The sequence below is a fragment of the Balaenoptera acutorostrata genome, chromosome 19 (assembly GCF_949987535.1).
Source record: "Balaenoptera acutorostrata chromosome 19, mBalAcu1.1, whole genome shotgun sequence".
NCBI lineage: Eukaryota > Metazoa > Chordata > Mammalia > Artiodactyla > Balaenopteridae > Balaenoptera > Balaenoptera acutorostrata.
In genome coordinates, this window is record NC_080082.1 from 13351571 (window position 1) to 13368081 (window position 16511).

The window sequence follows — 16511 nt, forward strand, 5'->3', positions numbered from 1 at the left end:
CAGAGGGTAGGGTTTTTAAAACATGATACAACCTCAAAAAATATTTAAAGAAAAAAAAAGATTTATAAATCTGATTGCATTAAAAACTCAGAAAAGGAGACTTCCCTGGTGTTAAAGACGTCACTTTCCAATGCAGGGGGTGCAGGTTCAATCCCTGGTTGGGAGCTAAGATCCCACATGCCTTTTGGCCAAAAAACCAAAACATAAAACAGAGCAATATTGTAACAAATTCAATAACGACTTTAAAAATGGTCCACATCAAAAAAAAAAAATCTTTAAAAAAAAACTCAAAAAAGAGATTTGAGGGTTTTTTCCTCAAAAATGTTATGTAAATTATGAAAAAATATTTGCAGTGCAGATGAAAAGGACTACATTCTTTAATAGAAAGTGCTGTTAATAAACATAGAAAACAGACATAAATAGACTATTCACAGGAAAAGAAAAAGATGTCCAGTAAACAACAAAAATTTCGATTCTTTCATAATTTAAAGTGTGAAAATTAAAAGAAAAATGAGTGTACTATTTTTATCCATCTGATTAACAAATATTAAAAATTTGATAAATATACAGTATTGACAAGCATATGGAAATTTAAGCATTCTCTAGCCCACCAGTCAATGGCTACCCATTGGCCAAATCCAGACCACTGCCTGTTTTTACGCATAAAGTTTTATTGGATCACAGCCACACTCATTCAGTTACATACTGTAGCTGCTTTCCATGTTATAATGGCAAGGTTGAGTAGTTGCAACAGTGACTGTAGTTTCCTGAAAGCCTAAAAAATTTACTTTCTGGCCCTTGCAGGAAAAGTTTGCTAAACTCTGCTCTAGCCTATGGATAGGAATATAAATAAGAAAAACTTCTTTATAAAGCAGTCAACTTAAAATGATAGTTGTTATGGCATTATTATGGCATTATTTATTAAGCAAAAGATTAGGAAAAAATCCTCAAAAATCTATTAATAGACTGAATCTGACAGAGAGGAAGCCCAGAAAGAAGCTCCGAAAGGGTGGAGAAAGAAGCTGATCTCCAAAGGATATTACACTGCTGAAAATGGGGACAAATAGTATACAGAAAACGGAAGGATTGATGTCCTAATAAAGAGAGGTTAGGGCACAGACCCAGGAGAAGATGGACATCTACAAGTCAAGACGAGAGCCCTCAGAAGAAATTGGTACTGCTGTCACCTTGATCTCAGACTTCTACCCCCCAGATTCGTGAGCAAACAAATTTTTGTTGTTTAAGCCACCCAGTTTATGGTATTTTGTTACAGCAGCCCTACCAAACTAATACACTTGGATTGGGATGGAATGCATTATAATTTTTCCCATTAAAGTTTTTATTTTATTTTGTTTTATTTTATTTTTATAAATTTATTTATTTATTTATTTTTGACTGTGTTGGGTCTTCGTTGCTGCGCATGGGCTTTCTGTAGTTGCAGCAAGCAGGAGCTACTCTTCGTTGCGGCACGTGGGTTTCTCATTGCCATGGCTTCTCTTGTTGCGGAGCACGGGCTCTAGGTGTGCGGACTTAAGTAGTTGTGGCACGCGGGCTCTAGAGCGCAGGCTCAGTAGTTGTGGCGCACAGGCTTAGTTGGTCCGCGGCATGTGGGATCTTCCCAGACCAGGGCTCAAACCTGTGTCCCCTGCATTGGCAGGCGGATTCTTAACCACTGTGCCACCAGGGAAGCCCTAAAGTGAATTTAAAAGTAACACTATTTAAAATAGCATATAAAGCATCAAATACATAAGAATAAATCTAACAAAAGTATGTAAGACATCTCTACAGATAACTATAAAATATTAGAGAAATTTGAAGACCTAAATAAATGAAGAGATATATTAATATATACTGTGCTAGTGAGTTGGAAGACTCCATATTATAAAGACGTCAGCTCTCACCAAATTACAGATTCTGTACGATTCCATTTTTGTTGTTACAAAAAATAGTAAGCTGATTCTAAAATTTACATGGGAACACAGTTTTGACCAATAATAGCCAAAAGTCTTGAAAAGAACCAAGCAGAGGGCTTCCCTGGTGGCGCAGTGGTTGAGAATCTGCCTGCTAGTGCAGGGGACACGGGTTCGAGCCCTGGTCGGGGAAGATCCCACATGCCGCGGAGCAGCTGGGCCCGTGAGCCACAACTGCTGAGCCTGCGCGTCTGGAGCCTGTGCCCCGCAACGGGAGGGGCCGCGATGGTGAAAGGCCCGCGCACCGCGATGAAGAGCGGTCCCCGCACCGCGATGAGGAGTGGCCCCCGCTTGCCGTAACTAGAGAAAGCCCTCGCGCGAACTGAAGACCCAACACAGCCAATAAGTAAATAAATAAATAAAAAAGAGGAAATATTTAAAAAAAAAAAAAAAAAAAAAAAAGAACCAAGCAGAGAGAATTTCACCACCTGATTGAAGACTTAAAGTAGCAATAATTAAGGCAGTGTGGCAGAGGCACAGGGGTTAACAAATAGACCAATGAAACAGAGTGAGTCCAGAAACAGGCTCATATATAGATAGACACTCGAATAAAAAAATCTTAATCCTTACTGCGCACCATTCACAGAAATCTATTCTAGATGCATTATAGATCTAAAGGTGAAAAGTGTAATAATAAAACTTCTAGAAGATAACATAAGAGACTATGTGGGATAAGCAAAGATTTAATAAATGGGAAACAAAAAGCAGTAAGCAAAAGCAAAAGATTGATAAATCAGATTATATTAAAGTTTGTTTCATTAAATATAGTATTAAGAGTGTGAAAAGGCAAGCCATAGAGAAGGAAAAAATATTTCAATCCTTATCTGACAGTATGTGCAGAATATATGAAGAATTCATACAAAGCAATAAAGAAAAGACAACAGGGCTTCCCTGGTGGCGCAGTGGTTAAGAATCCGCCTGCCAGCACAGGGCGACACGGGTTCGAGCCCTGGTGCGGGAAGATCCCACATGCTGCAGAGCAGCTGGGCCCGTGCGCCACAACTGCTAAGCCTGCTTTCTAGAGCCCGTGAGCCACAACTACTGAGCCTGCGCATCTGGAGCCCATGCTCCACGGCAGGAGGGACCACCGCGGTGGGAGGCCTGCGCACCCCAGTGAGGACTGGCCCCTGCTCGCCACAACTGGAGAAGGCCTGCATGCAGCAACAAAGACCCAACACAGCCAAAAATAAAAGATAATAAATAAAATAAATATTTAAAAAGTCTTAACTATTAAAAAAAGAAAAGAATCCCGCTGCCAATGCAGGGGACACGGGTTTGAGCCCTGGTCCGGGAAGATCCCACATGCCGTGGAGCAACTAAGCCCATGTGCCACAACTACTGAGCCTGTGCTCTAGAGCCTGCGAGCCACAACTACTGAAGTCCGCGCACCTAGAGCCCATGCTCTGCAACAAGAGAAGCCACTGCAGTGAGAAGACTGCACACCGCAACAAAGAGTAGCCTCTGCTCACCGCAACTAGAGAAAGCCCGTGCGCAACAACAAAGACCCAACACAGCCAAAAATAAAATAGATAAAATAAATTTTAAAAAAAGAAAGAAAGAAAAGACAACAGAATAGAAAAATGGAGAAGATAAATTTAATCAAGGAGGTGAAAGACGACCTGTATATTGAAAACTACAAGACATTACTGAATGAAATTGAAGAAGACATAAATAAATGAAAAGATAGTCCATGCTCATGGGTTGGTGGAATTACTATTGTTAAAATGTTCATACTACTCAAAGCAATATACAGATTCCGTGCAATTCCTATCAAAATTCCAATGACATTTTTCACAGAAATAGAACAAACAATCCTAAAATTTGTTTGGAACCATAAAAGACCCCAGTTAGCCAAAGCAGTTGTGAGAAAGAAGAACAAAGCTGAAGGCATCACATACCCTGATTTCAAACTATATTACAAAGCTATAGTAATTAAAACAATATGGTATTGGCATAAAAAGAGACACATAGATCAGTGGAACAGAATATAGATCCCAGAAATAAACCCATGCATATATGTCAGTTAGTTTACAACAAAGGAGCCAAGAATATGTAGTGGGGAAAAGAACAGTCTCTTCAATAAATGGTATTGAGAAAAGTGGACCACTGCCTTACACCAGACACAAAAATTAACTCAAGACCTGAGACCATAAAACTCCCAGAAAAATAAAGGCGGTAAGCTCTTTCACATAGGTCTTGGTGGTGGTTTTTGAATGTGACACCAAAAGCAAAAGCAAAAATAAAGCAAGGCTATATCAGACTAAAAAGCTTCTGCACAGCAAAGGAAACACCAAGAAAATGAAAAGGCAACCTACTGAATGGGAGAAAATATTTGCAAATCAAATATCAGATAAGGGGCTAACATCCAAAATGTATAAAGAACTCATACAACTCAACAGCAAAAACAAACAAACAAAACCCAATTAAAGAATGAACAGAAGATCTGTATAAACACTTTTCCAAAAAAGACATACAGATAGCCAATAGGTACATGAAAAGATAATCATCAGAGAAACCAAATCACAATGAGATGTCACCACACACCCGTTAGAATGGCTGTCATCAAAAGGACTAGAAATAACAAGTATTGGTGAGGAGGTGGAGAAAAGGGAACCTTTGTGTACTATTGGTGGGAATGCAAATTGGTACAGCCACTGCAGTGTGGAGGTGCCTCAAAAAGTTAAAAATAGAACTACCATATGATCCACTTCTGGGTATTTATCTGAAGATAATGAAAACACTAACTCAAAAAGATATGTGCACCCTCATGTTCATTGCAGCATTATTTACAATAGCCAAGATATGGAAACAATATAAGTGTTAAATGGTTAAGAAAATGTGTGTATACATATACATACATACATACACACACACAACGGAATATTATTCAGCTGTAAAAGGAAGGAAATCTTGCCACTTGAAACAACATGTATGGACCTCGAGGGCATTATGCTACTGAAATAAGTCAGACAAAGACATATACTATACGATCTTTCTTTTATGTGGAATCTTAAAAACAAAACAAAAAACAAAAAAAACAACACCAAGCTCATAGATACAGAGAACAGATTGGTGGTTGCCAGAGGTGGGAGAAATGGGTGAGCTGGTTTTTGTTGTTGTTGTTTTAGTTTAAATAAATTGAATTTTTTAAAAATAGAAATTGTTCCATAAGATACAATATAACTGCTGGATGGACAAATTTAGGATAAGCCCTTAATTAAAAAAAAAGAAAGAAAGAAAAGAAAAATGGGTAAGATACTTGAACATCCATGTCTTAAAGATGGTACTTGAATGATCTACAAATAAATGGAAAGGTGCTCATCCTCATTAATAATCAGGGAAATGGAAATTAAAACCTGAGTGAGATACTAGTATCTACATTCACCATTAGAATTGCTAAAATTCAGAAGACTGACAGTGTTAATACCAAGCATTACTGTGAATATAAAATAAGGGAGCTTTCGTGATCGCTTCGGCAGCACATATACTAGAATAAGGAAGTTTTCAAATACTGATGGTGATAATGTAAATTAGTGTAACTACTTTGAAAGCTGTTGGGTATTACTTACTAAAGCGGAACTTAGGCATAGTATATAATACAGCCTTTTCACTTCCAGGTACTTACCCCACAGAAATGCTTATGTATCTGTCTACCCATGTAAGGAACATTTATAGCAGCTCATAATAGCCCTGTGAGTAAATGGTTAACAAAACCTTTCTTTCCCCTTCAGGAGAATTTCAATCCTGTTAACTACGTAGCTCAGTTCCCTGGTGACCTAATAAGGGTAAAATACCAACTAAGGTTCAAGGCAGTATTACTTATGATAAAAATGACCCTGATTGGTAAATTCTATATGGATTGGGGAGAACTATAAATGAATTATAAATACTCATTGGGGGTGCCACACTAGAGGTTTCCCTGAACGTGGTGACTCTTGTACCTGGGTGTGTGTGTTCCTTGCAGGGATCCTGGAAACTATGCCCAGAGGGCTGTTTCAAGAGATAATGGCTCGCATGGGGCTTGAGGGTTTCTAAGCCAAAACTACCTCTTACAGTGCCTGTTGGGAGTGTTGTCTTCTCACACCTGAGCTGTCATCTGGAGAGAAGATACCGCCAGATGGCTACATAGACTGTTGCCATGACTCCCATTGGAGAGGAACAGTTGATGCTGCCCTGCTGACTGACAATGTGTGGTTCCTGTCTTTTCTCCAGCACAGACGTGTCCACAGACTCCAGACTCCAAGTGCTGATTTCACGTTTCTACGCTGTCTCACAGTCATTTCTAGAACTGAACTCTTGATTTTCTACCTCTAAACCTCTCTTGTTACAGTCTTCCCAATCTCAGTTCTTCCCATTGCGCAAATCAAAAACCTTGATTCCTCTTGTCCTCTTACATCCCACATTCAGTCTGTTAGCAGCCTTGCTGTCTGGCTGCTCCTTTTGGAACGTGTCCTGAATCTGACCATTTTCACTGCCACCCCCTGGTTCAAGCCATCGTCAGTTCTCTTTTGTGCTTCTTTAATAGCCTCCTAAGTAGTCTCCCTTCTTCTGCCCTTGTCCCTCTACAGTCTGTACTCCATGCTACAGCCTGAATGATTCCTCTAACAGTCAGGTCATATTACATCTCTGCCCAAAACCCCAGAAGCTTTTTTCTCACTTATTAAACTCCCAGGTCCTTAACAGTGGCCTACAAAACATGCAGAGAGCAGAGACCTGCTCCTTGGCCTCTTCTACCACTGTCCGCCTTGCTAACTCTACTTAGGCCACAAGCAGCCTCCTCGCTATCCCTCAGATATTCACAGAATGTGCCTGACTTAGGTCTTTTGCATTTGCTGTTCATCATGGAACAGTCACCTTTTCAGGATATTCATTTTCCTTGTCCCCCTCTATTAAAGCACCCCTCACCCGTCACTTCAGTTCTTTTATACTAGCTTAATTTTCTTTATAGCATTCAATGCCTGATCTATTTATTTGATCATTTGCATATTATCTTTCTCTCCTTCATACAATGTAAACTACTTGAGGGCAAGGATTTTGCCCTTCTTTGCTCACATCTGTCTTGAGTGGTGCCTGGTATATATTAGCCACTCCAAAAAAAAAGAAAAAACTTGAATGAAAAATACGAGAAAATTTCCAAGAACTGAAGGATGAGTTTCTAGATTAAAAGTGCCCATGAGTGCCTCACACCATGGATGGAAAGATAACCCAAACCAATTTTAGGGTTCTGAAAAGAACCCTGGGAGTAAATAAAAGATCTCAAAAGCTTTCAGAGAAAAAAATAATAATTAAAGTACTGGGAGTTTGAATAATATGATACTTCTCATTAGCATTACTGGAAACTAGAAGAGAGTAGACCAGTGCCTTTAAAATTCTGAGGAAAAATTATATTTAGTCAAGATAATACAAAATAGACATTTCATACATAAAATTTTTCAAGACATTTACTACCCATACATGTTTTCTCATAAAGCTACTAGAGGATGTGCTTCGCCAAAATGAGGGAATACAGCAAGACAAAGAAAATTAAAGAATCCAGTAATTAGTGCATCAGCCTAAGAAAAAGCAAAGGAATTCCAAGGATGCTGGTGAAGGATGACACCTGTGCAGAGGCTTAGATGGCAACCAGTCCTGACTGAAGCAGGAAGATGGAAGACTCCAAGAGGACTGTCTCACCTGAGAGATCACGTGAAGCATTTGAACATTTTGAGAGATTTGCTTTTCCAGTGAAGAGATGGGGGATTAATTAGTAATGGGCATATCGAAAATAGGCTTATGAAATAAATGACTGTTAACTATATGACAAACTAAAAATTGAAAGAAATATAATATTCTATATGGCTCATTATATATAGTATTTTTACATAATCAATAATGTAAATACTGAGTATCTAATGACATTATGATTTAACTATATTGGGAGGATTGGGATCAGGAAGAGGGTATAAGAGTTCATTCCTTACCTTCTATAGTATAAAGCTATTATACAGTATCTAAAGCTAACAGGTCAAGAAATAGCAATTTAAGTAGCTTAAAAGTATGGAGGTAATTACCATAAGAAAAAGCTAAAAGAATTGTCTCTGGGTAATGGGTAGGACTTTAGAAAGGGACTTTGTGGGGGACTGCTTGTTTGTTTAGATTGACTACCTTTGACTATTTAAACAGACAGCTTTGATTTAAAAAATTTTAAGGATGAATGGAAGAGTAAGTAGATTAAATAAACTTAGACTATACTTTCAAGGAGCTTGACTGTGAAGGAAGGATTTTCCTTCATAAGTCAGACAGAGAAAGACAAATATTATATGATATTGCTTATATGTGGAATCTTAAAAAAAAGGGTACAAATGAACTTACCTACAAGAAAGAAATAGAGTTACAGATGTAGAAAACAAACTTCTGGTTACCAGGGGGTAAGGCAGGGGAGAGGGATAGATTGGAATATTGGGATTGGCATATACACACTACTATATATAAAATAGATAACTAATAAGGACCTACTGTATAGCTCAGGGAACTCTACTCAATTCTCTGTAATGGCCTATATGGGAAAAGAATCTAAAAAAGAGTAGATATATGTATATGTATAACAGATTCACTTTGTTCTGCACCTGAAACTAACACAACACTGTAAGTCAACTATACTCCAATAAAAATAAAAATTAAAAAAAAGAATTTTCCTTCACTCCCCACACCCAAATCTTGTCATTATTCTAAATAAATATCTCAAATATATCCCATCTTCTCCCATCCAAAAACTCTTGCCTTTTAACTGGCCTACTAACCCCCTCAGTGTAGCCCTTCTCTATACAACCAGAGTTCATCTTTTGAGTTCTCTGATTAAAATTATCCATTAGCCTCTCATTTCCTTTAAGATAAAATCCAGATTCTTTTATATGAGCTATAATACTCAGTGTGATCTAACACCCCTTCTCCCCTGATCTTTCATACCCTCAACTCCAGCCATTCTGAACTATGGGATTCCCAGAAGTTATCATTATTCTTTCTGTCCTTTCTACCCTTGCAGTCCTAGAACCCCAGTCTTCCTCAGTTCATCTGACAAAATTCCTTCTTACTCGTGGCCCAGTATAACTTGACCACTACCAGCCTCACCTATCCCTCCTCTACAATCACTGTGATATGTTCTTTCCTTGTATTCCCATAATATCTTCTGCATGCTTCTGTTACCACATTTATCACACTGTGTTTTTATTGCTTATTTTCTTCCCAATCTGACTCTTCCTCCTTTTGTTTCCTGTGGTGGAGCTTCTTGAGTACCTGAGACAGTGGCTTTTTTTTTTTTTACTTCCAGCTTTCTCAACTTTGTCGCCTAACACAATACTCAGATTATAGTAGTTACTCAGTACATATTTGGGGGAGGGAGATGGGTGCGTAGGTGGATTCAAAGATGAGACTCTTAAATTTAAGGAAATTGAAGCTGAAATACATCATGCTAACCAATAGTATCTATTGTCAAATTGCAGTTATTTTTCTTAGTTGATTATAGCCACTCAGAGGAAAGGACACTTATCAAATATGCTGTAAATAATCAGCTCTCAGTAATCAAGTGTAATGTGTGTTTATCTGTTTTCTAGAGGAAAATGTACTTGTGGCAACCTATGTTGAATTTCCTTTTTACCTATATTCCTGAAAGAGAATAATAATGCATTAATAAGTCATATTAAAAGTGAAAGACCAGAAAGTAGATTAATGGTTGCAAAGGATGGGAGTAGGGAGGATGGGGAGTGGTAGAACAGGCATGGGGTTTGTGCTGGGGCGATGAGAAGATTCTTGAATTAGAAGGTGGTGATGGTTGTGCACCCTTGTGAGTACAGTTGACCCGCGAACGACACAGGTTTGAGCTGCACGGGTCCACTTATACACAGGTTTTTTTTCAGTAGTAAATACTGCAGTACCACAGGAATCTGAGCATGGGGAACTGTGGATGCAGAGGGCCCCCTATAAATTATACTCAGATTTTCAACTTCACAGAGGGTTGGTGCCCCTAATGTGGCCGTTGTTCAAGTGTCAACCATATACTAAAAAAACACTGAATTGTACACTTTAAAATCATGAGTTTTATGGTATGTGAATTATAACTGAAAACGTGAAAAAAAGATGAGAGGTAGAATATTTAGCATTAGACAATAGTATCATAGTTATCTGGGAGGAGTCCTGTTCGTAAGGAAATTTACACCTATTATCAGAACAAATAAGGTTCCAAATTAAAAGTTAAAGACATTCAAAAGATCTAAATGATTATCTAAATGGTTTTTGTCAGAAAATCTGTTTCTAGCCCAATCATAGGACATCTGAGTTTGCATTAGATAAAGTAAGGAAATACTCTGTGGTTTGTATTTATTTTTTTTGACATTTGTTGCTGTTCACTCCAACTCTAAGTACCAGACAACTTTTTTCTTTCTTGCATTTTCTCTTTCTTTCTTTCTTTCTTTCTCTTCCTTTCTTTTTCTTTTTTTTTTTTTTACATGGAAGAAATGGCATTGGGTCAGCTGCAAGTCACTCAATAAGGAGGACATTTTTAATCTGTCTTTGGTTTGATATACATATAGAATCAGAATGTGTTACTTTAATTTTAAAATATAACATTTAATTACCATGTAGTACTGACTTAGATAGATGGTAGTAGATAGATAAATAGTAAAATGTATTTGTCCAGTTCTAACCACATCTTTTGAATCATGGGATCTACTTCTGAGGAGCCAGGAGGCCTAAGATGCCTTCAGTTAGAACTAAGCTTCTATATCTATGCTCAGTTTGGCCTTATATGTACTATTGGTTGAACTTATCATGGTATAGATTTGTTCTTTTGTTGATCTTTTCAACAAATATTTATCAATGCCTATGTGTTGCATGCACTCTTCTAGGCACTGGGCATATAGTAGTAAACAAGGCAAAAGTCCCATCCTCTTAAAACTTTCATTATAGATAGTAGCCAGATTCTTACCCCTTTTTCTGAAAACTCAGTTATTGATGATAGTTGGGCGATTAGAGTTTTTTACTGCTTTTCTTTGTTTTTTGTTTTTGAGGAGGGAGGAGAAGAAATCCTACTCATCCTTTATATTTTATATCTTCACAAAATCTTCTTCAGCACTCTTACACGGAATTTACTGCCTGTTTCTGTGTTGTTCCTAATGCACTTTATATTAGCTTCTGTTCTACTTCTAAAAAGCAAATCCGGTCATGTCACTCCCTTATTTCCCTTTTAGTGACTCCCCATTACTCTTTTTTTTTTTTTTTTTAAAGATTTATTTTTTTATTGATTAATTGATTGATTGCTATGTTGGGTCTTCGTTTCTGTGGTAGGGCTTTCTCTAGTTGTGGCAAGCGGGGGCCCCTCTTCATCACGGTGCGCGGGCCTCTCACTGTCACGGCCTCTCTTGTTGCGGAGCACAGGCTCCAGACGCGCAGGCTCAGTAATTGTGGCTCATGGGCCCAGCCGCTCTGCGGCATGTGGGACCTTCCCAGACCAGGGCTCGAACCCGTGTCCCCTGCATTAGCAGGCAGATTCTCAACCACTGCGCCACCAGGGAAGCCCTCCCCATTACTCTTGGGTTAAAGTTCAGACATGACTTACAAGGGCTTTATGATCTGGTCCTGGCCTGTGTCTCCAGAGTCAATCCTCCATTGGACTTTCAGTTCGTCTAACATGCCCTGCTTCCCATTCCAGTGAGCTTCCACGCATGCTGCTTTATTTACTTAACACAGTCTTCTTACCCTTTTTAATATGGCTAACTGCTACTAATTTTTCAGATTTCATCGTAGATAGCACTTTCTCTGGTAGACCTTCCCTGACCAGACCCCCTGGTGCAGTGTGGGGTACTCCTCCCTGTACTGCTGTGGCCCCTTGTGATGCCATTAACCAAATACACAGTACCTGCTATTACCATAGCCACCGCTGGACAGTGTTTGTCTTTCTCCTCCTGTTTTAACCCCCAGTTCCTAACACAGTGTGTGCTCAAACATTTGCTTCTGTTTCCTGTAATAACCTATGAAGCCCTTGAGATTCGACTGTGTGTGGTACATCATAAGAAGTGCTAAGCAGATGTTTGAATGAATCAGTGAATGTGAGTGATTGTATTCTTTAGTCTTGGAGTGCAGCCGTCTGAAAGAAAGGCTTGTGAACTGCCCCTCCACCCCCAAACCTCTTCATGTTCTACGTCATACAAAGCTCCTGCTCTGTCTCCCCATCTGAGCAGAGTTTAAGAGCTCATTTTTGCTACTTTTCAGAAATTGAATCATGTATTGAAATTTTTTAACTGAAGCTGCAAAAATAAAGTAATATTCAGCCCTCACCCGTGAATAGTAATGGCTTTAGAGATTTCATAGCTTAAGACATGTTAAAACAGTTGTGTAAAATAGACCTTACAGTGTATATGTCAAGTTGAGGGTTTTAGAGGAATAAAGAAAGATGTGTCAGGAAACTAGACTCTGGACAACACTCCTTCATAAAAATGATGTGTGAAAAGCACTGTTGATTGTGAAATCTGCAACTAAACCTACCAATTCTTGAGCTTCTGGGTTAGACTTTTTGATTTAAGAATTTTGCATATACAACCTATTTATATTTTCTCTGAAACCCTTGTCAGGAATTTTCATTTTAATTTTTTTCCTGACTTAAAAAAAAATTTGTCCTTAAGTAAAAATAGAGAAAAGTGTATGTCCGAATGGTAGTGTTTTATTTTGTCTGCACATTTTTTCCTTTTATCTGTAAATACAGTGACATTTTATCTTTTTGTTTGTTAACTGAAGTGTGAATATGTTTTATCTGACTCTGTATAATGAAATTTTATCATTTATAGTAACCACTGATGTTAAATTTCATACTATTCTAACTGGAGTTTTTTTGTTTTTCTTGTTTTGTTTCTCTCTTATACCTAGTTGTTATGGAATTACAAGCTGAACCTAACTACAGATCCCAAATTTGAATCTGTGGCCAGAGAGGTTTGCAAGTCTACCATATCAGAGGTAGGTTGTGAAAGAAAGAATTTTGTGGATATTTAATGACTTAGAAGCAAAAATTATATCTGTTGACCAGACCAGTCATTAAGGGAGGAATGACTGATTCAGTTAGTTTACTTTTCTTGGAATTAACATATGTCTTGGCTCAGAGATAGGCTGAAGGGGTGTAATTAGACTTCTTTTTCTTAACGTTCACCTACACTTACAGTAGGATGCTGTTGATTCAGACAAGTTGGAAATCAGGCTCTTTTTGTCCCCAAACGGAGAATACAATCACTTCTGTCATCAGTCAGTGCTCTCACACATTGTACAATCTGCTTATGACTGAGGCGTATCAGAATGGTTTCCCCAGGAGGCTGATAAACATTCCTAAGTGTTTTGGCTATGCACTTGGACCAGTTGAACCACAGGGCATATGCTTCAAATAATAGGACTTAGCATTAAAAAGGTTTGTAAAAAGATTGTTTATATTGTTATAAATGGATATTGAGTATAAAAACAAAAATAAAAATAATTACTAAAAATGTATAACATTATATGGATGCTAATTGGTGATATTTTTCAATGATTTCTCTTGGCTCAGTGTAAATATCAAATAATATTAGTGAAAATTGTGGTATTGGAATTTTTATTTTAATTTATTTTATTTTTTAGAATTAGTGATAGAAATTCCATGAAGCTGGGGATTCCTTCATACTGAAAGAATCACAAAGAAAATAGTTGCTATTTTTTTACCTCAAAGTTAATAATCACAGATCTTGCATCATATAGATTTGTCCCCAAACTCTACCCTATTGATGACTTAATTCAGGACCATTTTCTCCTGAGGTCTTAAGGAAGACTCTACTCCAACCAGATAAGTCCTCAGCTTGTGTTCCTAACTTTCATCATTATGGGATCTTGTGGAACCTGTTTTCTTCCTCAAACTTTCTACTACTGAATCAGATACGCATTATTCTTTTAAAGCAGTGACCCTTCTTCATATGCGTTGGGGCTTCAGAATAGAATAGCTTATTTTAAAACATTGATCTTCAGCTTCTAGGTTCCGTATTATGCACCTCAAACTCCCTATGTGACTCGTGTACATACCAGTTTGAGTGCCATGTGGAAATTTAGCTCATAGAATATGCAGATTCATCAGAATAATCTCCCCCTTTGCTGATTTTATCCATCTATATTTATAAAATGAAACTGGCTTCCTTGTAATGTATATGTTATGTTATGGCCCTTTTGTAACCTTTTGGGGTGTTGTGGTTTTATAAAAGATTAATGTAACAGGGACACTTCTCCCTCCCTAGAGGGAGATTATACTGGAGTCAAGAAAATGTAATATCAGGAAGAACATAGTTGCCAACAGAACATTTTATTCTGCATCTCCCTCTTCTTTCTTAATTTTGGAATCCTTCCAAGGAGGAAAACAACATCATAAGAATACTGAAGACTGCCAACCAAACTTTTTATTTACTCTCCATGATTGAGTCAAATATTGCTTGCTTTTCTCCTGCCTCATGTCAAAAATAGAGTGACTATAGCATTTTATAATGGCACCTTAAGAATCTGCTCCCCAGCCACTTCAGAGTTTACACCCATTCATAAATATGTTGACGATTTAATGCTGTTTTTTGCTGTTAATCTTAGAAATTTCTTTTATTGTATTAAACTTCTCTCCAATAGAGTGGTTGAAGAAAAGCATACACTTTTAATTCAAACACTACATTTGGTTGTAATTGGTGGTGAACAAATAGGTGTTTCAGTAAAATCTCAGGTGATTGAAGCTAAATATACATTTAATTTCTTATTGAGGCTCCAATTCACAATGTCTCTTGGTCTTTCTTCAGAGTTTTAAACCATTGATTGCCCAGTATTAGAGCCTATATGAATACTTCTACTTCATTGTTTTAAAACCCAGGTGTCTGCCACTAGTCCTGTGTTTTTTATGCAGGGTTTTTCCAGTGGTTGAATTATAAATGCTGAGATTTTCAAGCAGCTATTTCTCCTTTCACTTTTGAAACTTACCTCTGTTTTGCTTTAAAAAAATCACAAACAAACAAACAAAAAACTCTTTTCTTGGAAATACATTCACGGCCCTCTCTCTAGGCATCACCCAAAAAAAAGAGCTCAAGGTTAAGCTGAAAACATTGCATTCAGCTTGTTGACTGTTGAAGATCTCTGCTGTCTCTTGAAGCCAGTGTGAGGCTATTTAAATTTCCAGGTTTGCTTCTTTAAAAGTAAACACAATTTCCTCTCTTGAACTGAGTCTTTGACTTGCTCTGGATTTAATCCTGGGGTCAGACATGAAGAGACCCACCGGCCCATAGGACAATTAGTATGTGGTATGTCCTTCACCTAGCACCTTTTGGAAAAGGAGATTGTACTTGTCTTATCAAGTGTACATGTTTACCATAGATGGTGTAATAGTAGAGAATGGTCTCCATTGGTTTCAAAAAAACCAGTAAAATATTCCCTTCTCATTTATATGGGAAACAGACATTTACATTTGGCTCCTTCCTCTTGTCAAAACTGCCACTTTTGTTTTGTTTTTTTTTGTTTTTTTGTTTTTTTAAGGCTGGAAACTCTTAAACAACAATTTTTTTTTTACTAGCAGCCTTTTATTTTTTTTTTAAGTTTTATTTATTTATTTATTTATTTATTTATTTTTGGCTGTGCTGGGTCTTCGGTTCGTGCGAGGGCTTTCTCTAGTTGCGGCAAGTGGGGGCCACTCTTCATCGCGGTGCGGGGACCGTTCTTCATCGCGGTGCGCGGGCCTTTCACTATCGCAGCCCCTCCCGTTGCAGGGCACAGGCTCCAGACGCGCAGGCTCAGCAGCTGTGGCTCACGGGCCCAGCTCCTCCGTGGCATGTGGGATCTTCCCAGACCAGGGCTTGAACCCGTGTCCCCTGCATTAGCAGGCAGATTCTCAACCACTGCGCCACCAGGGAAGCCCTTTTTTTTTTTTAATTGCTCCAAATGCAACAGGCTTTTTCTAAACAACCTTCTCTGCTTTATAATTCAAGCTTAAAACCCTGTAAGTAGATTTCAGTTTTTTATGCCTGAATTTCAACATTTGGGGGCTATTTTCCTTCATTAGCGCTTGTGATTTTATGTGTACTTTGCAGGAACACTACCCATGTGGAGTCACGCTGTGCTTGATCCACTAGATCATATGTCTAAACCAGCCAAATTAGACTTGCAATGGCCTTCCCCTTCCCAAACTTCTTGCCAGACTGCACTGAACATCATTTTTTTTTAATAAATTTATTTATTTATTATTTATTTTTGGCTGCATTGGGTCTTTGTTGCTGCGCGCGGGCTTTCTCTAGTTGCGGCGAGTGGGAGCTACTCTTTGTTGCGGTGCGCGGGCTTCTCATTGCGGTGGCTTCTCTTGTTGTGGAGCACGAGCTCTAGGCGCGTGGGCTTCAGTAGTTGTGGTTTGCGGGCTCTGGAGCGCAGGCTCGGTAGTTGTGGCGCACGGGCTTAGTTGCTCTGCGGCATGTGGGATCTTCCTGGACCAGGGCTGGAACGCATGTTCCCTGCATTGGCAGGCAGATTCTTAACCACTGTGCCACC

The 16511-nt window shown here is 38.4% G+C and overlaps 1 protein-coding gene across 2 annotated transcripts in view; it reads left to right on the top strand.

Moving 5' to 3' along the window:
* The window catches only part of GLG1 (golgi glycoprotein 1), a 156525-nt gene that overhangs the window by 92182 nt on the left and 47832 nt on the right, over window positions 1-16511 (top strand). For both annotated transcript variants that reach the window (XM_057533919.1, XM_057533921.1), the window contains exon 3: window positions 12864-12950. In XM_057533919.1, the coding sequence (XP_057389902.1) occupies window positions 12864-12950 (87 nt within the window). The remainder of the gene's footprint in view (window positions 1-12863; window positions 12951-16511) is intronic.